The sequence below is a fragment of the Aythya fuligula genome, chromosome 3 (genome assembly GCF_009819795.1).
Source record: "Aythya fuligula isolate bAytFul2 chromosome 3, bAytFul2.pri, whole genome shotgun sequence".
NCBI lineage: Eukaryota > Metazoa > Chordata > Aves > Anseriformes > Anatidae > Aythya > Aythya fuligula.
Window position 1 is genome coordinate 29,495,843 of NC_045561.1, and position 25,714 is coordinate 29,521,556.

At 41.7% G+C, this 25,714-nt stretch overlaps 1 protein-coding gene across 2 annotated transcripts; it reads right to left on the reverse strand.

The window, feature by feature from the left end:
* Positions 1-56: 56 nt before the first annotated feature.
* On the reverse strand, positions 57-25,277 carry MEMO1 (mediator of cell motility 1). Of its 2 annotated transcripts, none has more exons than XM_032184973.1 (9): positions 25,128-25,277; positions 14,990-15,071; positions 12,949-13,017; positions 10,923-11,035; positions 9,474-9,585; positions 8,418-8,560; positions 7,142-7,218; positions 1,722-1,826; positions 57-412 (listed from the first exon to the last, which is right to left on the reverse strand). In XM_032184973.1, exons 1-9 carry the CDS (start codon positions 25,186-25,188, stop codon positions 281-283), a joined length of 894 nt encoding a protein of 297 aa, XP_032040864.1. In that variant the 5' UTR covers positions 25,189-25,277; the 3' UTR covers positions 57-280. The 2 variants fall into 2 exon arrangements, with proteins under 2 accessions (XP_032040864.1, XP_032040863.1); XM_032184972.1 differs by lacking the exon at positions 25,128-25,277 and adding an exon at positions 17,678-17,723.
* Between the last annotated feature and the right edge of the window lie 437 nt (positions 25,278-25,714).

A 25,714-nucleotide genomic window follows, 5' to 3' on the forward strand; every position in this document is an offset into this window, starting at 1 on the left:
TTCAGAGCCATTACCTTTTTTTTTTTAAAAAAAAAAAAAAAAAAAAAAGAGGAACAACCCACAATGTTTTGATACCAGCCTTCCTTCCATTGTCCTAAACAAGAAAGCATTTTTAAATGAGTTGAAACTAAGGAAGGACTACACCTACTAGAAAAGAAGAAAGTTCTATTAGTTTGAGGTTTCAGTATACCCAAAGACCAGGGACTGTATCTTTGTAAGGGCTAGGCTGGGACCCCGTATACAGAGTGTGTGCAGGTGCCATCCCTGAGCATTCAGAGGTTCAGTGGACCATAAGTGCTCCAGCTGCATAACTCACTGAGCTGTCTTGCCAGTTTCGACACTGGCTTGACTGAGCATAATTCAAAAATGAAAAGCTCATATTCATTCCATTCTTCTGGAGCTCGTTGATAGCCTGAGAAGAGTTAAAAAAAAAAAAAAAAAAAAAAAGGATCAGTGAAATATTTCATGACATTTTCTAGATCTCAGTCCTCCCACTACCCCCCTGGGAATTCCTTCACACTCCCTTAATAAAACAAGAACCTCTGAGTAACTTGTGGAACTAAACCATTTCTGTGCTGTTTCATCCACCGATGCTCCCCACACCACACTAGGTATATCCATGCAGCTATATTAAGCAATACCAAACAATTGTTCAAAACAGAACTAAAAGCATGGTTTCCAGAGGATCTATGGGGAATTTACACAGAAACAGGCATAACCAGAAAAAAACACCACCATTAACACTTCTTCGACAGCATTTTTTCCGTTAAGGAAAAAGAACGTATCAAGTATATTAAATGTGAAAACTGAAAGAAACCAACAGTTTAGCTGAGATTAATTGCATAACTAATCATTATTTGAGGTTAAGAATTGGATATTTATGTAGAGTTAAGCCATAGTACTGAATTTTGGTACATGCATCCCCAATATTGGTATTGCTCATATAAACTTTTATAGGGCTCACTTTAAAAGATTCCTCTTGATGATGTTCATACATTTCCAGTGAATTAAGTTTTCCCCCATAAAAAGGTTAACATGCCTCATGTTTTAGACTTAAATGACATTAAAAATATAGTGGAGATTCACTCAAGCAATATGATGAATCTGCAGCACTCCATAAGTAAAGCAACTGTGACCCAATTTAAACAACTAAGTTAAGCCAGGTTTATGCCTGCACTGCATCACCAGAGCAAAATATGGTAGCTAGAAAAGTACCACTTCACTCATAAATTTATGTCAATTAGTTCAGATTAACAGTGCACTGCACTCATACTTAGAGGCAATTTCTCATCATATTTGTAGAAACTCAAAAACACTGTCAGACATCACAAGGCACTCATGATAGCTAGCTAACAGCAATACTGGACAAGTATATACATCAAGTCTGTTTGTAAGTATTGGTTCATAGCAGTATGTACTACTTCATGGAGATGGATTTTGTTTTAAGTGCCAAGAGAAAGTGAATGACTATTGCACTGAAATTCAAAACGAACGCGGCACCTCATCTCCCTCAGGCAACTGAAAACCTTTGCCCTTGTAAGAGCGTTTGCCTATGTGCAAGACGAGGAAATTAGAAACCAAACTGAGAACACTTGGGAAAAATAAATTAATTCAATGCTTGCCACCTTAGGGCTAAGGAATACTCTAGCAATATTACATTTAAAACAAATGCAAATATTTTGCCATAAGTTGTACTTTGGAACAGATCAAAAATTACTTACATTTAATAATACGCCAATAGGATGTCTTCCACATATTGTATTATGGTATTTCTTCAAGTAATTGCTAAAAGATACAGGATCTAGTTGCTCTATAATGTTCATACCCTGAAAAAGAATTGATAGCCGTGATTACTTCACACATAAGCAGGTGTTCATGCATCACCTACTTATGACAACATAGAGCACTTGAGAAGTAAAAACCCTCTATGTTCTAACAAGGGTATCAAGGGAATCTCAGTATGTGAGAGTCTAGCTTGTAGTCTTCTTGTTGCCACCTCCTAACAAGCAAAAAGTGCAGGAGCTCTTCCAAAGCTGTCAATGATCCAAGGATCTGTGAAGCTATCCTTGTAGACCTCAATGAAGCTGATGTTAAAAAAGCTCCTCCCGCAGACTAGATGACCCCCACCTCCACAGATGCCCTGCTTTCATAGGATTTTGCACTCCAATAACAAGTTTACAAGAAGAGCAAAGCAGAAGGAAGCTTTCCTCCATCTCTTCTCCCTGTTAACAGGGATCATTACAGAGCACTTGCCTCAGACTTACAGATATCCAAACGCCCTTGACAAACCATCAATACACACGTACCCTGGGCACATCAAGCATTCAAGGCAGTTGACCTGTGCACAGGCTGGTCGTCTGCTCAGAGCATAAAAAGCAGATGCAGAACATCTCTAACCACAATGGTGCACAACAGAACCCTACGAGCCAGGAGACGATGCCCCCACGTTCCATGAGGCCGTCACACCTAGACGGGCTTTTTTTTCCATCTTAGTGAGACCCATGATCCCTCAGTTAGTTATACTGTCGAAGCCAACACTTTGATACAAATAAAGCTTTCCACGCAGACAAACATTTGCATTCTCAAAAGGCAAAAAGAAACCTGCAACTGGCAGATACAGACTATTCTTGCTCTATCCCCATCTAGCAAAGCAAATACGATTAAAGTAGTTTAAAGCAGGCCTAACTTAATTATTGTCTGGGTTTCATCATGGCTTTGCTATTTTAGCTTTATTAGCCTCCATTCTCTGCTGTTTTTCCTCCCTCTGAAGATGATTAATCCCCTTCACCAGGTAAATGAGCCCCAGACACTTACTAATTCTGTACAACAGACAGCTATGCCTCTTGCATGTAGTTAAGAAACAGAGGTTTTCCTCAGAGACCATAAAAAATACACTTTGCATGGGAACAATAGGAAGTCTAATATTAGAAAGCAAGATCAGAGAGAATTTCTCCAAAGGCTTCTCTTTCTCTTATTGTCCCAACCCCTTCCCCGCTTTTAGGAAAGCGTAGGTGAGAAAAGGAGAAATCCTGAAGCAGTCAGTCTGTCTGAAGTCTCCACCTCAGGAGTGAAACCTCTCAAATACTCTGCAAGGGCGTCAGCTGATCTGGCAGAGACGCCAATTATTCAGGCTGGATCACAGCTTAGCACGGAGGAGCTAGAGCTTCCCCAGAGAGTCAGGGAGGAGTAGGTAACAGCAACCATAACCACCACCTCTGTGTAGCTTTAAATAAAAACAGACATCAGATGATTTCATACAGAGATTGATTTTATCGAAGAAATAAAACCGAGCTATGCTGACCAACTGCTGGCAAGAGTTCAGTTCTTCCAGGGTCGTGGACAGGGTGTTTGGGCCCCCAGCTGGTAACTACAGCTGTTACTCACTCCAGACCTACAGAACCTGAACGATTGCCAAAAAACACAGGTAGCTATTCTCTGACCAGCAGTGATTACACAGACATCATCACATTTGTGAGACGTGTAAGAAACACGTCTTTGAACCATTCACTTACTTGTAAACAGCACATGGCAATACACAGCTAGAGAAAGTAGACCCAAAATCTTATCTGTAGTCTCAAGTGGGAGCAAACATGCATAAGGCACTTTGTCAGATACTGAACAGCACGTAAGGACATATTTTATCCATTAGTAAACACTCCTGTGACTTTTTAAACAAAGAATGGCTGCTCAATTGAGGGGCGTATATTATAGCCATAAGTCATCGGAACACACCGTGCATATGCATTTGAGTATTTGCCTCAAGTGAATGGACATGGATTTGTCAGAATGCCTTGTAAGCTTATTTCAGTGCACAGATCAGCACTGCAAAACATTTAGAGCTACAACACAGTTCATCCCAGCAAATATCATCCAAACTCCATGCACCACGGATTTAAGAAAAGCCATAGCAAAGTGGTATTACCCTGTCAGCATTCAGCTGTACTGAACTAACATATATTTAAAATTTTTGAATTCTGGCAAAGAAGCAAAGACTCCCCAGGTTGTTTCTCAGTTTAAAAATGATTTTGAGAATGGAACGAAGGGAATACTTCTGTCCGGTTGTGTTTTGTTTATTCTGGAAAGAAGTATGAAGCTAGTCAGAAATTACCAGCATTCAATGTAACTGTTCTGAATCACGTCCAGCTGTATTAAAATACATGACAAAAAAAATCACACAATAAAGATGCAAACTATCGCACAGCTCTGTAGCTTATCATATGGTTATTATGGCACCCCACAGCAATAGCACAGCTCAGTTACCCAGACATTATAAATGGCATCTGCAATACCCTAGCGTACTGCATGTCATATCATTAAAAGCACTTACAGTCTACAAAATGATCCCTCCAGGACCAAGTATCTACCAGTTCACAAAAACTCTAGAGACACCCCCCGCAGGCTTATTTTACCCCATAAACCAGTCAAAGGTTGGTAGCAGTTCAAGTTTACAACCAGATACCTCAGCTGCTTCTTCCTACTTAAATACCAAAAAACTAGTAGTAGCACACCTATGGAACTGGGAACAAACTTAGGTTCAGCACCAGGTAGTCCAACTCCTCCTTGCATGTATGAATCAGTGGGACCAGGAGATGAAAAAGCAAAAGGAAGCTCACTGGCTGGACACAATAAAGAACGGAAGGCACAAACTCACCGTCTTGGGTTATGCCCAAGCTAAAATTTCCTCCTGGGCTGAAGCACCGTGGGAGGTGCTAACACACGGGAGCAGCACTGCAGAAACCTCCCGAGCTCAGCATTTCGTTGGAGCCACCTCAAAAGCCAGCGAGGCTGCGCAATGCTTCTGCACATCTCTTTGCATTATCCTCCCCCATGTCCCTTCCCCTTTCAGTACTCAGGGAAAGAAAAGCCTCCCATTGAATTGATGGAGGTGGAAGGTTTCACAACTAGATAGAAAATGAGCAACCTGGCAGAGCGGATTGAAGCACACAGTCTGCATTTTCTGGCTAGCCATAATCAACGCATAATTACTCTTCAGTGATCTATTAGGGAATACTCCCCAGCTCTTCTGTAAGAAGTTGGCAGTATCAGGCTGTGATTTACAAAGAGTGTTGTGCACCAGCTGCCTCATTGCAGCTCTCCATTTGAGGATTGCTCCCCAAGGCCCCCCCGTTAATCAGGAGGACGCGTACCCTGGCTGTGGTCACGCTGCAGGGTGCACTGAGGCACCTCCAGGGCAACGGCGTGCTCACAGTAGGAGTTGCCACGGAGAAGCTGATGCTTCCCCAGGAGTATTTACTACTCCGCATATTTTATGCTTGAGTCTAAGGGCTCTAAATAAAATAAAGTAAATGAAATTCCTCACAGTGGTAATAGATTACTAAATCTTCAGTGCCCAGAACATTTCGCGTTGCTCATGCACTAGCTAGGAAAATCTCACACACACTTAAGGTCTGGTCTAAGTAAGTAAGAGACTGTTGTCCCCTAATAAGGGGATTTACATTACTTTCTCTTTGGAGAAGCCTGGTGGTTATAACAATGAGTCTCTTTAGCACGCCAAATCACATCAGAAAAATTTAACATTCATCTAAGGAAAGAGGAGGTAGCTGAGCAAAACGCATAAAATTGAATGAACTCCTCTGGCAGAGCATTACAGGGAGATCTTCGTGGCATTGTGCCCGATGTCCCAATGATCACATAATACTGCTAGAAAGAAATTTCCAAAACTCACAAGCCTAACCTGCTCTGCACAGAGTTTGGATGTGGAATCATATATCCACATATGCATGGTATTAGACCACAGGGGAAAAAACAGTGTATTGCCATGCAGCATGTTTAGCTTTCAAATTAAACTTGAGACTGAAAAAAAAAAGTAGAGTTAGTAAACCACGTACACTATGCATCATTTTCAGCAGTGTTACAAAAAGTGTCATTTCCTGTTGGCTGAGTAACTACAAAAGGTAAGATTTAGCACAAAGCAATGTATTCACCAAGAGTAATTAAATGCCAAAGTCCAGTCCTCTTACAAGCTTTCAGTGCAGAAATTAGCAAGAGAAAACCAATGTTTGCTAATGCACCTTAATCTGCTCTCCTACAAAACAAACAGAGCTGCAAATTCTGGGACTCCACAAAAACACTCGTCCTCATAACAGAGAGAAACCTCTCAACTGAGAACGGGAATTATTAGAATTGGCGGAAGTAGAACAAAGGCAAATTTTATTCTATTTCCATTCCAGCAATGAGTGGTGAAAACCAAAGATCTTAATACGGATACAGAAAGCAAAAAAAATCCAGAGATTTTTCCAACAGACTTATTATTTTACTCCTTCAAGACAAGTGGAGGGGAGAGGGGGGCATGAACAGGAGGAGATAATAAAAAACATGCCCTAAATAACAACAGCTGTCTCTTCCAAGAGATTTACAAAAGTTACAGAAATTATCTGATATTTTTAGTTGAATTTTAAAGCCATTTGTTTCCAGGAGAATTGCTTCTCTTCCGTAGTTTAAATATAGTTTTGAAAATTAACAACTGTTTTTTCATTTAAAATGGCTCCTGTGATTGATTGCGAAGAAAATGCAACAAAATTGGCATCATGCTCTTTTGTGCACTCAGCATTCCCTCCAGCCCTCTGCCAAACCTGGAACAAAGTAAGGCCTAGTACTTTTCCCCACCGCCTACTACAGAGTAGAAGGGGGGGGGTAAGACTACTCCCAAGGAAACAGGGACTTCCATTTTCCTAACGAGCACAATCCACTACAGACTGCCCTCTTCAAAATGAGCGATGCTGAAACCATTGACATAATGACAGTGCTCTTTCAATATGCAGTTATGACAGCTATCGAGTCTGAACTACCACAATACTCAATAATTTTCATTGCTTCCCATAAACATAAGAAGGTGTATGGACAGAAATTCAGTTACACTAGCGGATTTCAAGTAGGTGAACATGCATTTATTCTCAAGTGACGTTTACTAGATTGTACCCACAATAGACTGTGCACACTCAGTAAAACAGAAGATATTAGCTAAAAACAACAGCTAAGTTCTTTCTCTGGTAAGCAAAGTATACATTTCATGGAAATCACTAATCTGCAATACTTTATTAGAGAAATTTCTAAAGTGTTCAAAGTAATGTCAAGTACAGGAGAAATTTGTTAGTTAGTTCCACCAAATCTGAAAACTTACCATTTTATCTAGGTGCTCAATGGATCTATAAATTTCTCCTTGGGATTCATCATAGTAACTGTAACGGAACCTCTGACCTTGAAACAAAAATCATGTATAAAATAAAAAAGGGAAAAATTGTAGCTAAAACACTCCCTAGTACTTACAAAGTAATTGAAACTATAACATCTGTAAGTAGTAATCCTCATTTATTTCATACTTTTTAGCTCCACTGAGGAAATTCTAGGGCAATCATCCAAGTAGCAGCCCAGAACTGGAGTAAAAAAAAACTACATGGGAAGGGCAGCTGTACTTGAAAAGAAAAACCTGCTATGTAGAAACGACACTGCGGTACCACTTATTAATTGCCTGTTAATGCCTTGGACTCCAATTCTATAAATTAACAAGTAAAGCAGCATTTTATTTGTTTTTTAAACTATCCCTCTTTAGGCAAAAGAAAACTCTGGAGTCAAGCTACTTGTGTTTGCACAAGAATACCCACTGTAAATAAAGGTTAAAGGAAGAAGTTCATGATAATTCAATTAACAGTTCTGGATGGTTCGTTAGCCACAACAGAGCACAGGTCATTCTTATATAGCTCCAGCTATTCCACAGTTCAAAGATGAGTAAAATATGAACTTAATTACGTAAGATGACCAAAGATGACCATGAAAAAAAGAGAAGAAGGTCTGTTGTGTAATATCAAACATATGTTTCTGAAGCAGTTCCTTTTCCAGTTATTGTCACACTTATAAGGAAAACAAAGCATTAAAGCAGAAGGACAGAAGTCAAGGCTTTTGGAAGTTCTGCCACCAAGATGAACTGGGGTAACTCTGGTGAACTGGCAGAAATACTCCATTTGCTATCTTACCCAGCAATAAAACATACAAAACTTATTTCCAGCAAAGGGGGATGTTGCCATGTCCAGTGACTTTTTACCTAGTTAGCTTTGCAAATTCCATTGAGATGCTTAAGGGTAAAAAAAAAAAAAAAAAAAAAAAAAAAAAAAAAAAAAAAAAGCAAGAAACTTCAGATACATTTTATTCCAACAGTGAAGAGATGCTTATAAACCATACACCTTCACCACTTCTTTCCTCCACTCTACTGAAAAGATGTTACATTATTATTTAATCTGTTGTTCCAAATCTAAAAAGATTTTTTTTTTAAGCTTTACCAAGGTGCTTAAGTTTCAAAGCTACATTTACAAGGAATTAAGATACTTTTTACAAAAGACATTCTTTAAAAAGAAATACAAAATATTTATCGTACTACTATAATGAAAAGATGCGAAACTTACCCCAATGGCAAAAGTCAGAAGAAACCACAAAGAGGTTACTAGGATCAGCTAGGTATTTACTGAAGAGTTTTCCAAATTCCTGCTCTTTTGTCTCACTCAGTGCTCCGACCAACACAGGAATAATAGTAAACTCATCCTTATGGCTTACAAGCAAAAGAAAAAAAGGTTGTAATTTAACTGGCATCTTAAGGTTTTTTAGGGCTTGTTAACAAATGGCAGAATGACTTACAAGGACACTACTGAACTAAAAATAGAGTTAATTTGATAAAATCAGACTATGAAGTTGTTTTAAAGCCTCAAACTACTTCAATTTCACAAAACAACTCCCTCCCCAAAACAGCATCTATTTTTGCTGCAAGGTGAAAACACCAGGGCAACAAAAAAAGAAAAGACGCAGTGGAACTAATTAATAAGGAATGAAATTCTCTCTGTAAGCGCTGCACAAATGTTGGGTACTTTTCCAAGAGCTATGAAAATGCTCAAGATGGCAGCCAGATATATATTGATACTCCAGCAGAAATTTAAAATGCCATAGAGGAAAAGTAAAATAAGACAGGAAACGAGAAGATTGACAAAAAAACTCTACTTTTAATAATCATATTTTTTTTTCTGAAGTACTCATCTGAAATAGCAGTTGTAGACAGACCCCTGATGTCAACGATCCAAACAAATTTAAACTTGCACAGGGAACACCCATAAGTATTTAAAATTTTCAGAAACGCCTTGCAAAAAGGCAAAAAAAATCAGCTATTCAGGAAAAGTCCTGTAAGAAAGTCAAATACTAACTCTATTAAATCAATATAAATGTATAAACTCTTTAGTAACGGGTGTTCCAATTTCATTATTCAGGAGTTTGTTCCACTCACAGTTTCTATTACTGCAAGAAATCTTCATCTCCGAGCCTTCCTCCCCAATTTTTTTACTGGGAGATGAGGGACTGCAGTAAGAAAATCCCTATAAAGGGTATTAGTTCTTCCTACTGTACCTTCAATGTTTCAACTGCAGTTTAATGCGCCTAGTGCTCACTCTTGGACAAGTAGTAATTAGCCCTAGTACCTTTCCATGGCTTTAGCAGTATAAGGCAAATGCATTTCAATACTGTGTTCATCTTCATCTGTCTGTAGAGACATACGCTCAAACATTCCAGTCTTCCACAATTCTCCATAAACTGAAATGAATCAAAATAGTTATTTTTACCCCCAAACATAAAAGCAAAATACAGTGCATCATTATCAAAACCAAGTCCATTAAATCAAGTTACCTGCCTCCAAGAGTTGTCAACATAAACCACTTGTGTTTTTTTAATTCAGTTTTGGATTAAAATTACATTAAAGTCAGAGACACAAACATAGCTTACTCAATTCACAAATAAGTGTGTTAAATCAGTGGCCTAGTTAGTATACAGAAAGATTTTCAGTTATGATACAAAATCTAACCAGCAGAATAAAACATTTGAAGATATGCATGCATGGGTCTAATCATTGAATTCTTATTTTCCCAAACTACATCATAATGTTTCAAAAAGAGTTGATTAGCTGAGTCATTGCTGGACATATTGCTCTTTAATCAAATTTACCATTAACTGAACTATGAGGTCTAGAGACAGCAAAAACTGACTAAGTAATCCACACCTATAGGTTATCTTTCCTCCTCTGAAGTACACTTGCTGAAATGCAAACAGAGTGATCTCTGCATTGGAGAACAGTCCGCTTCCTGAACAGTTTGATGTAGGGCTCTGCTTTGTTCTCCATTCCATGAAGAAGTTCTACAAAAACTGAAATATTTGTTACCTACGGTAATGTCTGCAGGCACTGTGGAGAAAGCCTGAACTAGCTTGATTCGTCACAGCCATAATGAAACAGCAACACAAATTTGGCTAATTAGCTCTTCTGAAAACGCTAGTGTATTATTTAAGTATGCCTTGAAATACATGAATATTAAAACATCAAGATCATCTTCACTGCAGTTTTAAGCTTAGTCTGAAAGATTGGTGTTTCATGGACTAAAGGTTTTAGTTCTCTAAGTACTTCACTACTTTGAAAGAGTCACGTGCAATAGTGCATCCAAGCACAGCTAGCTTGTTGTTCCATCATTAGAAATAAACTCGAACCAACTCAAGTGCTATCTTCTTTGCAGACAGAATACTGTACAGAACGGTTGAAGAGGCGTGTAGGGGGCTATTACTCAAATGTAACACTTTTTAATTGAGATCCCTTTTAAAGATCATTTGCCATCAGGCGCACACTCGTAACGGGAAAGATAAGCAGAGACTGAGAGTTCTTTACATGCAGGAGCAAAAGACACATTCAGATTTTAATATAGCGATGCCTGCAACCACCAGGATCTTCCAGAAGTTAGCTTTCATTGGAGTAAAAAGTTTTACATTTGTATGCCACAAAAAAGCCATGACGTGCCCAACAATGCGAGGGTCCTCAGCACTGCACTGCCACGGTTAGTACTAAAGCCTCAGCAGTCTACAACACGTAAGCTTTATTAGGCACTTACTCTTTTGGTCAATTCGGAGATCATACAGAGGTGTTCTATAAATGTCCACACTGGAAAGTGCACATCGGGAAAGGGGCACGTGATGGGAAGGCCCAAGAATGAAAATTTTTCGGCTACAACGATTAACAAAAAAGCCCAGAATTTAGACAACAGCAATTGCACAGAGACCTGGTTCAGAGCAACAAATTTCAGAAAAACGCTGACGTACAAAGTGATACTTTCAGCAGTTACCCGGTGGTTAATGGTAGAGTTTGTCTCTACTGTGCATGAGACCACGGATCAATCAATGATCCAGCCTTGCTCAGTATCTGAGAAATGATTCAATCAGTTCAATAATGTGTCACGTAGCCTTAAGCCTCTTACACAGGTTACATATCAGAGGGCACTAATCCATTAGCCATTGAGAAGACTCATTTGCAGGCTGAATTGTAGCCCCTTACGATAGATTTTTGGTTTCTTGTCATGGACCATCTCAACCTGCAGTTACACATCACTGTCAACAACTACAGGCATGTACCCCCAAACTGAGGATTATCGATTTAGCATCTTTATAGAGCCTTTCACTTATTTGATTGGCTTAAATTGGAATTTGGTAAAACTTGAAGTAAAGCTATTCCCAAAGGCTGTATTTACCCAGCTGTTGCCTTAACGACAGGGATTTGGACCCACACTTTCATAGCATTAGCTGATTCTGGAAGCTTTCACCCATCATCATCATCGTCTCATTTCATCAAGTCATCAGTTCAAGGCTCTTGATTAGATGTTAGAGTTCTCCTGCCACAAGACTTGAGAAGATCTATAGGAAATTGAACTTCTTCCAAATCAAGATCCTAAGATGATATTTCTGCACTCAGCTAAAGCAATGGGATGCATGGAAAGATATTTTTTTTCCCCTTGCATGTGGAATGTTATAGCAATCAATATTAAAATACTAAAGCTGTTGACAGTGCTAACACAAACAAAAAATTCAAGTGTTCAAAACTTTGGCTGAAAGATTAATTATACTCTGCCAAATTCTAAACATTCAAAGCAGTAAACCAGCAAACGATCCAGAAAGTTCAGTCAACTCACTGTGTCACTGAACCTGGGGATGCAACTCGGTCTGAAAGCTTTAGAGAAACCAGTTCTCTGTCACAGTGTAAGTTATCTTCACTTCGTTTACAATAGCTTAGAATGTATACAAAACACTGTCTTTGGGGAGTACTACGTTTTCTCATAAACAACTGATAAACACAGCTTTTATGATAGCACTGCCAAACGCACGCTCCAAGTAAATACTGGAGACGTTTTTAAAGAAATGTTGCAGTCCAAATATGTAAGAATTTTAATTCTTTCTAGAATAAATGACTTGGTATTTTCAGAGGCAGGCACAGACTACAGAGGGGTTTTGTTTTGTTTTAATTTGGAGATTTTTAAACTGTGGTGCTATTAGTAACAGAAGTCCATTTAAAATTATTACAACAAATAACTTTCACTGACTTCAAATATTATATACACACAATGGTCACTTTTTCTCCACAGCAGAAGAGAATCCTGGTAGCATTCAGCCCATAATCCTGCACTGAAAAACCAATGCAGAATTGTGATCAAATATTGTTATACTTAAAAACAAACAAACCTCCCACAAAAACAAACAAACAAACCACAAAAGAGAAACAAAGACACCCTGCAACCAGTTAAATAAACAAGGCTCAGGCTTTTATAAAAGCATTGGAGCATCAAAGTAAATTGTGTGTTATTTGCTAGAAGAACACCTTTGGCCCCTCCCTTCCAAAGTAGTTGTCAACAATTCTGAAGAATTTTTGAAAATTTCGCTTGACATTTTCTTCTTCAAAAATACTGCAAATTTTTTTCTTTTGTAAGATCCAATCAAACTGAGCATTTACAAGGTGGAAAAGGAGTAATAGATGTATAAAAGACTAAAAAGAATTAAAAAAATCAGTACTTCAAGGTATAAAAACAAAGAACAAGAAGAATTGCATTAAGAATCATCTCAAGCTTTCTAAAGAAAAAATTCAATACTTACGTAATATTAGGATCCACTTGTTTGTAAGCATGGGCTGCACAAGATCCACAATAGGTATATCCTGCATGGCTGCAAATCAGAATTTAATGCATTAACATTTTGTACAACATATATGATGTTTTAACTATTGTTAAATGTTAGTATCTTTATGTCCAAACAACTAAAAATAACAAGAATGATCGAAAAAGCAATTCATGGAAGAGCTGGAAAGCACTGGTACAGTCTTCTACATGGGATATATTCGTCAAATAACTGGCAGTGATTGGTATGTCAGCTTCCTGATCAAAGTACCTGTCCTTAATTGTAAAAGATACTAGCGGGCAGACTATCCAACCGCATACTACCAGAAACTCATGGGAACCCTAAAAGCACAACCATAAGACATGGTAACAGCAAGCTGTTGGAGAAAGCTCTCCTGACCATGCTCTGGTGACTGAATAAGGACAGAAGGGTCTGGCAAAAACAAACTACATGTTACAACAGGTAAATGGAGTACAGAAACGGTTTTGTCAACGAAGAGCACCTCAGCAACAGAATAAACGGGCACGTGGGAAGGAGTGGAATGCAGCACTGCAGCTTCTACAGCAGAGAACAGGACATGCTCTTATTTCCTGTCGTTCTCACCTACAGATTTTGCCTCATGTTACAACTCTGCTCCAGAAACACCTGTAATTATTCTAACTACTTGTTTCAAACTCAACATCCAAAACTTAAGATCTTTCTTAAGGCTGTTAAAAACAGGAAGAAAAAAAAAATCCGGCTGAGCTGCTAAAAGCATTAATTCCAGAGAACATCCACTGTCCAAGGTCCCAGGCCAGGTGGTAGAAAACAGCTAATTATTGCTCAGCAGCACCTTGCAACAGCTCAACTTGAGCTTTCCAAACAATGTTTTTAGAGAATGACACAAAGTGATGTGTACCACAAGTCCTGGAACATGCAGGATGTTTGAAGATGCACACTCCCCATTGGCATTGCTGGAGGATTTTGTATTTGTATGCATGTGCACATTCACATACACGGATGATACCTGGAGCAAATCATCCTCAAAATTACTCCTGGATTTTACTCCAGAACAGTACTATTGTACACACTAGGTACAAAACCAGCAACTGAGATCAAGTGAATCAGCGAGGTAAATTATTTGACAATGCCAACAGAGTCTTCTGAAAGGCTCCCTCTGTTGCAAAATTTTTAAGTCTTTCACAAAACATTATTAGCTCTATCCCACTTCACAAGAAAGGCATGGGTGAATGAAGCACTGTGGCAAGACCATAGAAAGACATCCAGCAGTTCCGGAAAAAGAACCCAAGTTACCTAACCCACAGCTGAAAGGGCTCTTTACAGATATTCCTATGACAGACTAAGGCAGACCTGGGACAATGCCTTCCACAGATTTAATACTAGTATGGAATAGTTCTGCCATTATGTTAACACTGTATTACGACAGGAAAAACAGGAAGTTAATTAAGGTACTTTTTCCAGCATTTCCTTCCTACTCATAATGAACTGGAATAACCAATGTACTTTTCCTACACATCTCTACTACTAGAATTAAATTTAATGACATCTAAATAATTCACACTGGCCCTGTTTCTCCTGTGGACCAAAATAAACAAAAGCTTAAAAAAACTCCAACACAAAAGCAAGCCATTTTGGATTGCTGAAAAATGTTTCACTACAGCTGATAAGCTTTGCAAAGTTGTCTTCTTTTTGTTGCTTTTTTTGTTTTTTAACATGCATAGCAGTTCTGTACTACAAGTGCATTGAAAGAGTTGTCATCTAAGGCTGCCATTCCACCTGTCTTAGTGGGTCACTAGGGAAATAGTATGTCTTCCAAGCACCTGTAAGAGGAAGTTAATCATATACCAAAACGTGCATAGATTTATGCCACTTCCACTGCAAATTTGAAATATTTAGGAACCACACAACATTCTTTTCAGTTACAGGCAAGTCTTCACCCATTCTCAACTATCACTCTGAATAAGCAACTGTTTAACAACTCAACTCATACATGTACACCAAAAATAAAGTTCAAACTTACGGTGCAATAATGGCTCTAGCAGGTCTCTTTGTGGACTGTACTTGAGAAAGCCAGCCTTCTAGTTGTGCATTCAGCTGAGGTCCTGTGAAGACACAAGGAAATACTGAAGCCATAAAAAAAAAAAAAAAAAAAAAAAAAAAACCTAGAATACCTCCAAAATTAACAAATACAGTCCAACAGATTTAAAGTCATCTTAAACTTCAAACCCCGTATTTCAACCTTAAAAATGAACAAAAAAAAAGGGTAAAAACCAACATGCACATAATGTTTAAGTTCATACTAGGAAAGCTTCAACCTCCTAGGCCTTGAAGATCATTTATTGCACATCCGTAACAAACCCTCATTGTTTCATGCTGTCTGGATAGATGCACATCTAGAAAGGTTGCCTACTGATCTCAAAAGGGAGGCTAACAGATGATTTATTCTTCTGGTAGTCATATTCCCCAAATTCAGAAGTAAAAAGTCAAAACAACATTTGCCAAGAGAAGCCAATATGGAAAGATGGCATACTTACATACTGTAACCTGGAAAACTGTAAATGCACAGCAGACAGTTAAAGTGAGGAAACACCATGCTAATACTAATTCCCTAACCACTTCTGATCACTCAACATATACTACAAGTACCTATATTCCTGGCAACATTAGCTTGGGTAATCAGTCAACCCAGCATTCAACATTTCGTTTCCTAAATTCTGTCCCTCAACAAACGGCAGTATCATTTGTCAGCTAATGGAACAGAGAATAAAAAGGCCTTCTAGAAATACATTACAAGGCACATTTTTAGTATTTTTCATTACAAAGAAAGCTTTGACATAAACTACTTCTGAAGAAGCAAGTCTGGTAAGTACAGCACAACTTTCTTTAATATGAAGAATACAAAAATCTCCAAGTAAAAATCATTAACCTACTATTGTTACAGGCTATTATTAGCAAGGAGGGAAGAAAAATACACTTTTTTCAGTTCACTCTGTGCTTTTGGCAGAACTGGATGTCAGCAGAGCTTGTGTGTAATTTATGACACAGTAAGCTGCTTTTCCTCCACTGTGCACCACATGCATCTTCCCCATGCAGGTGTTAGGCCACCAACTGCCAGGAAAAAAAAAAAATCAAATTAAATTCCTGAAACTATTTCACAGCCATGTTCCAAACTGACCAGATCTCCAGTTGACAGCTGTCTAAACAGCTGCCCATAGCTGCACAGAACTTAGCAGAGATGGCAGCTTCTGCAGGAGCCAGCCAGTCACTCCTCAGGGATGAAGCTGAGGGATGGAGGGGAGGAAGAAATCAAAGCCACCAATTTGTTTTTTCTATCAAGTTTTTCCCATTTCATAGGGAAGGGTGGGACCCTCCTTTGTGGTTGCAAAGAATGAGGGTTGATGTAGAATGATGAACATCATTTATTGGCTCGGCCCTGGCCAGCGGCAGGTCCCTTTTGGAGCTGGCCCTTATCTAACAGGGGGCACCTGCTGGACTCTTCTCACAGAGGCCACCCCTACAGCCCTCTGCTACCAAAACTTTACCATATAAACCCAATACACAGGTCAAAAAAAAAAAAAAAACAGCATGGAGTAGCCATTGTCACTGCTGTGATGCAGTAACTTTGTGAAACAATGGAAATACAAAAAAAAAAAAAAAAAAATTCAATTTTGTTCTACTGCTCCTGTTGCCTGGGGAAATTACAAGCAGCAGAGACATGCAATGGAGATAAGGACAGAGACAACTTAGAAAATGGAAGCTGTTGGGGAAGCTAATGAAAAATAAATAGATGTATTTCCATCTTCTTTCCAAGCTACTAGGACACTAACAATGCAGTACTCTACTCCAGTCAGCACTGTTGTTATACATCTAACAGGGAAGACACTAATGACTTTGCAAGAAGTATGACTTTCTAATTCTCCCAAAATACATACTAGTACTTTCTGAAAAAAGCTCTTTGGGAGACAACTTCTCTAAATATCCATTAGCCAGAAACTTCAACTGCCCCATCTTCCCCTTCTCCCTGAAAGAGGCCCAGTGGCAGCCCAAGAGCAGAAATGCCAGAACCTTTGGGACAGCCCCAGAGCGCCCCAGGACATTCCCTGAGCCAGGCAGGGTACGTGGCTTCCTCTGCTCCTTCTCGAGCAGCTATTTTTGATTAAGAAAGCTGTTAAGACGATTTATCTTTAGGACGAATCAGGTAACTCTGTGAATAGTTTCAAGACCAAGTGCAGAATTTCTGTAATTTTCTAAAATTGCACATGAGTGTTCCAAGCTTGTGATGTTACAGCGGAATAAGGCCATGTAGGAGAGCATGATGCCCGGGCTTGCTTACTCTGTGAGCACAGACAGACTGACAAGTTAACATTTTTTTCCTAGAGGCAATAAAATACCTAACCGATCTGTATAACCCAAGGGATGAAACTTCTGTCAGGCTTTCCTTAAAGACCAGATAAATCTGCTTTCAGATTTCTTCCCCTTCGCTGCAACTTTATGGTGCCTTTTCAGATCCCTAATGCAAGTTTCCATATGAGCAGATACACTTTTTTTGTTCAGTGTTTTTTTTATTAGTTCATTTTTTAGTTAGCAGAAATAAGAGATTTGATTACTTTCTCCAAAAGAGTAACCCAGAGGCAGAACAGAGAGTACAACACATCTGTGTGACTTTTTAGCTAAACCCAACCCAGGAGCTCCCAGCCCCCCAGCCTACCTGCAGCTTCCTGTTCTTGCAAATACTTCATGAGGGACAGCCTAACACTGGCATTTTCTTGTTACCAAGTTACCTAAGGACAAAAAGCAACTGGTAGCATCAACTTCAAGTGTTTGGGGAGGCTTTTCTTCTAATTTATCAAACATGACAGTGCTTAAGGCATAAGTCAAAATACTTTAATTAAATTTATACAATATAAACAAACCCACATCACCACAGTAGGTATGCTCTGCCATATGGAATTACATTAAAGGAGATGAAGAGCTTCTTCAAGAAGAGCACTAAGTTTTGTTCACGTGCAGATTTAGGTTGAACTAGAATAAAGCCTTGACAAATAGTCCTTGAGACAAGTGAAGTAGTTAGCTCCTAAGCTGAGGAGCAGGGAGGGGGAATAGTGCTGCCTACTGAAGCTATGGCAGCGGTGGGACACAGGAGAGGTCCCTGCCTCTTCAGCAGCAGGTGGAAAGCCCAGCTTGAGGAAACCAGCAGACTGAGCACCACTTTTTTTTTGTTTGTTTGTTTTAAAGGCTAGTAGGACAGAAAGCTTTAAATGGATGCAACTTCCATGCTCAGTCAACTTTTAGGCACTGGCATTTATGCTACAGCTTCAGCATTAATGCAGTAATAGAAGATGTTCCATTGATGTACGATAGATGAGGCAACAAAACACAAGCTTCACTGAAACATAATATTGTGACCTGATTTCAATCTTATGACATCAGCTATAAATACAGGCTTGTAAACTATAGAATGCTGAGTTATCTGCGGATATTTCACATCCTGTTTTGTTTAGGAAGCTAGCAGAAGTTATGCCAAATCAAGAATTATTGCAAGTACAGACCAAGTTTTCACCAGACAGATTTATGGAGACAGCTACAGACAGATTCTGTACAAATCTCCTGGCAAAAAGACGTTGTTTTTACAATCAGCATCATCCACTACAGTAAGCAAGAAGGAATCCTTCCATGTTAAATACACGCCAATGTTATCCGATGAATCAGAGACACCTGGCAGTCAGGCACTTCGGTTCATCACCTCAATTTACAGCTGTCAGAGTACAGGCTTTGTGGCTAAGCCAACCTAGCACATCTTCCCCACAGGCAAGCTCACCTTGTGGGATGAGACCGAAGCGCTCCTGTGCCACGTGGCAATGCAGGACGCTGGAAGCTCGGTAACAGTGGCTGCTGTGGCCAGAGCAATGCAAAACCTGTCCAGGCTGCTGGGCCAGATGCGGTGCTTGCTCTGAACCATCGTTCTCAGTGAACGCTGCTTTTGTTGGACGAGCATAAAGCTCAACCAAAATTCTGAGCAGCACCTGGGAAACCTGCTCAGAGTCTCTCAGTTGCACGTACACAGCACTTGCAGCAAGGCAAGCAGTGGTGAACACAACAATAGTAATGACTTTTTTTTTTTTTTTAAAGTGTTCTGTGTTTTGTTTTCAGAAAATGGCGAATAACAAAAACGCAGAGCCTGTCCCCAGCTTACACACTTCCAGCTGTTCCTCATCTAATTATCTGCTACTGTACAGGAACCAACAGTTTTTTCTGCACCTTAGTCCTTATATCTTTGCTTTACCTTTACCCATAGATGAGGAAGTCTACAGCTTAGAAGTATTTATAATAAATATCACAGCAGATATACTTGTTAAGTCTTTGGAATTGTGGGGTGTTAGAAAAAGCAAGGTAAGTAGTAGCAAAACCTTGCGGGGCGAGCACACATTACTTTCATCGCTGGAATTAAGGTAACTGCTGGCTCCTCAACTTTGAAGAAGAATACATAACATTTGATTGACTTGGCAGGCAAACTGCAATCTGAAACATGACAGAAGGCTAACAAGTTTATCATCATAGTTAAAACTGAAGAAAATACAATGGTAGTTTTAGAGAACACAGGCCCCACTTGAAAAAAAAAAAAAAAGCACTTTTTAGAAAAAACTGTTGCAGTTTCTAAACTGCAACAAAGGCCAAATCCTTGAATAAAGAGCAAGCTTTGTATGTACGAAGACTAGGATTTGTCAGGAATAGAAAATGATTTTCAAAGATTCCTGTTGATGAGCACATTTTCTGCTGCTACCATATAGGCTCTTCCAATACTGAATGCTGATGAAACAGTGCTATCAGGCTAAAAGCAAAGCAGAAGCTTACTTACGCAAACTACAGAACTGAAAAAGAAAACATTAAGATACAAGCGAAGATTATACTCAGGCTACACAAACTCCTATTATACACACTGCAAGAAGAACAGCAGGTAATGCTTGAATGAGGGAAAATCAAGCTGAAGCTGTAACAAAGCATTGAAACCTGCTTTGGTGGCAGTTCCCACTAGCCTGTCCCAGTTTTCCTGTATTCTACCAGCTCTTCAATTGCCTTTGCTGAAAGCTATTGGGAAATAAAGTCAAACACTACCTCCCATCCGCTATGAGCATCGGCCAACACACACCTCCACAGCTTTATGAAATACCTTCCTTCCTTCCCAGTTAGGCCATTCCGAGATCCAAACCAATGCCCTTCTGCTTTGTAGCTCCATCAAAGCAATTTGGGCTCTAATGAGAAAATGCTTAGGTGCTAAATGTAATCTGAATTTGTCAAAGCATTCGCTAGGTGATACTTGCAGGCCTAGTTTAACACCATTGGGAGCACGCCAAACGTGAAGCTCTTTTTCACTTTCAGCTGTACTGCAAAAATTGAATCCACATTCTTTACTTGGAGTGTCTTGCTTCCAAGTGTATTTAAGTGACTCATCCAGAAACAATAGCCCGGAAATTGTATTTTAAATTATTTTGGTATACTTTTGCAGTATACAATGTTGAATAATACAGTCTGCATATTAACGTTGTGTTTCTTGATCAATTTGTGAAAGATAAAGCAATGACGCACTTTCCACAGGATTTCTAAAAAAAATAAAAATAAAACAGAAGGACAAGTGGAGCCTATATGGAGCCATAATGCTTATTACTTAACCTTGCAAAGTAAATAATTTATATATTTGCAAGACAGTGCAGTTAGTTGTTGCAAGGTAAGAACACTTGTGCTTGGCTGCATTTGAAACGCTCCAGCTAATATCACAACATTACAATTTTGTTATCAGTGAATTAACAGCCTTGCTCCTGCACAAAGCTCCTTTCACTAGTTCTCACAACAGGTCACTGCTCCCTCTCATTTCAGTGACCCTCACGTGTATTTTGTATTTATTTTTCTGGATCCAATCTTTCGAGACCATTCACAAACACCACAGTGATGAATTACTCCTACATTACGTTTATGAATGAGCCTTGATGAGTTATTCCAATTTGTGGGAATGTGCCAGGGCTCCTGGCACACCAGAGGTAAGGACTTCCAAAAAAACTTGCATGAAATAGTGTCCATCTTCCTCAACGCCCTTCCTACATCTGTGTAGACTCAGACCCAACACGCTACAAAGGAGCGCCTCTGTGCTGAGCTGAGGTCGGATGCCGCAACTCTGAGGGTCAGCAGAAGACATCCCAGCAGCAGCATTCCCCCTGAAATTGTGGGCAGCAAGCCTGGTGAGAGGACAGCGACTGTACCAGAGCAGAAGGTGTTATATACCTACTGTATATTGTGCATTCAGCTTCCTCTGGGGCACATATGCCAAGGCAGCAGTAATGACTACCGTGAGGTTTAACCTCATTCAAACATGATCTGTGTGGAGGCAGAACATTGGCTTGGCTCATCACACCAAACACTCTGGAAGACAGTAAATGCAATGGCCTTTCAAGCCAGTACAGCAATTACTCTGACAACTGACGTTTGCATTGATAAGCATATGGAAATTGACTTTCTCTGAGGTCAAAGGCTACCAGAAAGCACACCTCTGACCACTAAGGCTTAGTCACGGAGATCGGAGAAATAAACCATACCTAACGCAATGACAAACTCGTTTTCCAGGACCAATTTCAGCTCGTGCAGTATTGCTATTCACACACTCAGTTGGATTTTGCTTGTGTGATTTGCAAATGCTTGCTAAAACCCTTGGTGTTTGTCTGTATCAGCATGCCACTGACAGGGGAAAGGCTGAGACAGGGCTTCCCAAACACCATTAAGCAGCGCTACAGCACTTGGTCAGCGCCTCCAGGAGGCAGGCAAGGCAAGCCAGCTGCCTTGAGCACTTAACCGAGCACGTTAAGTGCCCTAACTGTGATACCTAACTTGTAATGGCATGCTGTGCACGGAGTAAGGAGAAAAGCTAGGTGGATACACACACGCTAATATTTGTTGTTTCTTCAATGCGTGGATCGGTTCCACACAGAACTGGCTCAATGCTTACAGCACCTACTCGCAGGAAGGAGTAAGTTGAGAGAGAGCATCCACACCATCCTGCAAATAGCCCATATTCAGGACAGCGTGCCATGCCTGTTACACTTCAGCTGCTCCTTTTGTATCTAGGAATGCATCTGTCCCGAATTTGAAGCCGTGGGAAATTATACCATTTTTGTTTCGTGTTGTCCTTAATCTTCTCCTTCCCCCTGCTGGTCAAAATCAATTTCTCAAGAGGTCTGGATGATAGGTGGTTGAATTACCCCAGCAGGATTCTCTTCCAAAAATAAATCAGTGTAATATTTTTCACCACAGAGCAATGATATTTTCAGAAAAAAGTCTACGTGAGATCAGTGCAACAGGTTGATCATTTCCAGAGTATGCCTCTCTCTCATTTCTGCAAGTGTTTTCAGTAGCTGCCATACACCAGGTTGCTGTGCCAGAGAAGCAGTGGCCTGACACATACCATTTTAAACCTTTTTTTTAAAAGCAGACACATGGCTCAAAGCCTGCAAGTGAGAAAATAGGTTATTTAGACCAGTAGCCTAGTATCGGCAACAGTCATATCACTATTTCAGTCTGGAAGCTTACCTGTAGAGCTTCCCATTCTCACCGCTGCTGCTGCTGAGGAGGAGGAGGAGCAGCACCTCTACCTGTCTGACCAAGCTGACCTCCGCAGGGCCACATCTGAAGCCCACTGACACGCTACACAGACTGCTGTGGCGTCAACACGCACTTCCCCACACCAAGAATTCTTTCTACAAGAGAAGGTCTGAAAAATTCAGCCAAGACTGCCGACATCCTCAACTGCAGAACCTTCCAAAGCAAGTTCTCCTTTACAACAAGGCGTTCTGGATGAAGAACACGCAGGAAGCCAAGTGATACCACCACTGCAAAGCAACTTCAGCAACGAACACAAGTCGGGAGTGCTTTCTACCTGGGCCATCACTTTCCCTCACGTAACAAAAGTTGTTTACTTGCAGTAAGTCATGACATGCTAACATGCAGATGTGCCTGGGTGTGCATAATTACGCAGCCAGTCTCACTGGCTCCGAGAAGTTTATTAGCATCATGCAATTAGGTGATGTATTCTCACTAGAGCACAGCGCATCTTTATGTTTTCCAGTGCAGAACAGCTCGGCAGTGCCTATCCCATAGCTGGAGAAAATAGAAAGGGGAACGAGAGCCTCCTTTCAGCAGAAGCAATTGCTGCCCCACAAAAACGATCAGTCTCTAAAGACAAGGGACGGTATTTCTTGTAAACCCTTCTACAAGGAAACAACAAGAAAAAAAACACTCCAGGACTCCAACAGAACGTCCATGGTGATGCTTGAAGTTCCACCCTCAGGTACCAGGCACCTCCGGATGAGCTGCCATGTAACTGAGGTCATCCTCACACAGCCTCTTCAAAATGCTTTCAGATGTAATGATTTTGAACACGTGCTTCAGGAATCACATTTCTCATTGCCCTTCTGGGCAGGCAGAGAACGCTAATACAGTCATCTTAGCTATGCAGCAGGATGAGGGTTTCCAGAGCATCTGCTTGCCCTGTGTAAGCAAGCTCAGCTCTATAGAAATAGAACAGTTTGCTGCAAATGGGAAGCTTAAATGCTAACTGGTTTATATATAAAACCCATAAATCACTTCTGGGCCTAGATGGTAAGCACAAAGAGAGTAGGTAGGAAGACTTGACAAGATAGTCCCTGGAGAATCACAGGAATGCACCCAAGAACTATTACAGCTCCAACTCGAATCCCTGCCTCAGCTGCATCCCTGGAGCTACGTAGGTTGAAACCACATGGCAGAATGCAGACTTTCCCCAGGCAGCAGAGTTGAGGAAACAAGCCCATGTTGGGCTAAAACACAGGATGCTACATCACGTCTATGGTGAACACATACCCTCTTGGTCCTCATTTGTTCCCTCTTCAGTTTTTATGGACCCTCCCTAAATGGCACTGAAAAACGAGTCCACCAGCAGCACACACCGGGCAGTCCCCTCGCTGAGCGGGGAGGGCTCCTGCTCTCACATACCCTGTGTAGATGGCACGTGATAGCTTTATGATGTCTCTTCCTGTAGAGCTGTTTTCTTGTTTAAGGAAAGCCCTACACAGGAAAACAACACCTCCCAAAGCTCCAGCCTATGTAACGTTAACCACCCACCCCAACCACACACACCCTACAGTTACCATTTACCTTGTTACAAGTACAGTCACCAGAACTTGTTACAACATGATTCAGTTTAATATTGTGTTTTGTGGTTTTTTTTCTTGTTTTCCTGCATTGGAGGTGCCTGGGCAGCCACCTCACACCTCCTTGACGAGCAGTAACCAGAAGGCAGCCCAAAAGCAACCAGAGCAACGTGCTTCTGGCTGCCCCATCACAGACAGGTCGTACTGGCCAAACAGGTCACGCACACTCTACCATGGGGCAGCCTCACGGAGCTGTGCACTGAATTGGTATGGGGGAGAAAAAAAAAAGAAAAAAAAAAAAAAAAGAAGAAAGCACAGTGCCTATGCTTTGTAAATGAATTACGAAGAAACTAAAGATCTTGTTTCATTTGCAGTATCTTGGTATGAAGTCCAGTAGCAAAAAAAAACACAAAAGTGTATGTAAGGTCATTCAGCTGTTCCACTGTGCAAGGCATTTTCCTGCCATATGAATAAACGAAGATACAAACAGCACAAAGGAGCTTGGAAGTTCTACCACAAAGCCTTCGCGTTTTGATACACCCTTGCATACGTTTAAACACACCTTTGACACGGCTTTGTCTGCTTGCTCTAAGGAGCACTGCCTACCTTTCTGGACGGCTGCAAGCCCTGTAGCGACGCGGCCCCGGCGCCGGCTGTGCGGGGAGCAGCGCAGCTCCGCTCCCCCCGCCAGGCCCCCTCCATTGTTGTCTCAGAGCCTGCAGAGCCTCCCCCGGCTCCCCAGGCGCTCACCTCGCGGCCCGCATCCCCCCGCGGCAGGACGAGCACTCCCCGGGGGTTCCTTTGCTGGCCTTTACCATTTATTTCCCGTTGGTTTATTTTCCTCCGCACCTCGTTCATCGCTGCGACTCCTGCAGCCGGGTAGCGACTCCTCACCCCGAGGCGTCCCTTCGGGCCCCGGCAGCGCTCAGCTCCACGGCCACAGCCCTGCCCCTGCCCCGACACCCCAACCCCCCCCGTCCCCGTTACCTGAGGCTGTGTACCAGCTGCCGGCGTGGCTGGCCTCCCGGCAGAGCACGCGGTTGGACATCTTGCTGCCGGAGCCGCCTATGGTGCTCGGGGGAGGCGCAGGGGGACGGGCCCGGCCGCGGCGGCGGCGGCAGCGGCGGCGGCGGCGCTGCTGCTCCCCGTCCTCCCCCGGAGCGGCCCGGGCCCGGCGGGCGGAGGAGGAGGCGCCCGGGGGCGGCGGGCGGAGGGCGAGGGGAGGGGAGGGAGGGGCGGAGCGGGGCCCGCGCGGGCCCGGGGGGGGGGGCGCGGGGACGAAGCCCGGGGCCGCCGCCGCCGCCGCCAACTCCGCGCCGGGCGGGTGGGGGACGCGCAGCGAAGGAGGCCGCGGCCGCCGCTGGGTTTGGCCCCGCTCGGCTGCCGTGCGCTAGGGGCCGCGCGGCCGCCGCGCCCCCATTGGGCGCTGCAGCTGAAGGAGCGCCCCCATTGGCTCGCCGCGCCGCGGAGGGCCCGCCCAGCGCCGTGACGGAGCCGGGATGGAGCGGCGGCGACGCGCGGGGGAGAGGGGGGGGCGGGGGAAGGAGGCGGGGTCCGGAAGGGAGAGCCGCGCT

What these genes read in the sequence shown, in the direction of transcription:
- MEMO1 (XM_032184973.1), bottom strand. Translation starts at nt 25,188, where the DNA reads ATGTCCAACCGCGTGCTCTGCCGGGAGGCCAGCCACGCCGGCAGCTGG. An exon ending in TCTCCGAATTGACCAAAAGA is followed by an intron (nt 9,586 to 10,922) that starts GTAAGTGCCTAA and finishes GATTCATTTCAG; the next exon opens with TTTATGGAGAATTGTGGAAG. An exon ending in CTATTGGCGTATTATTAAAT is followed by an intron (nt 413 to 1,721) that starts GTAAGTAATTTT and finishes AACTCTTCTCAG; the next exon opens with GCTATCAACGAGCTCCAGAA.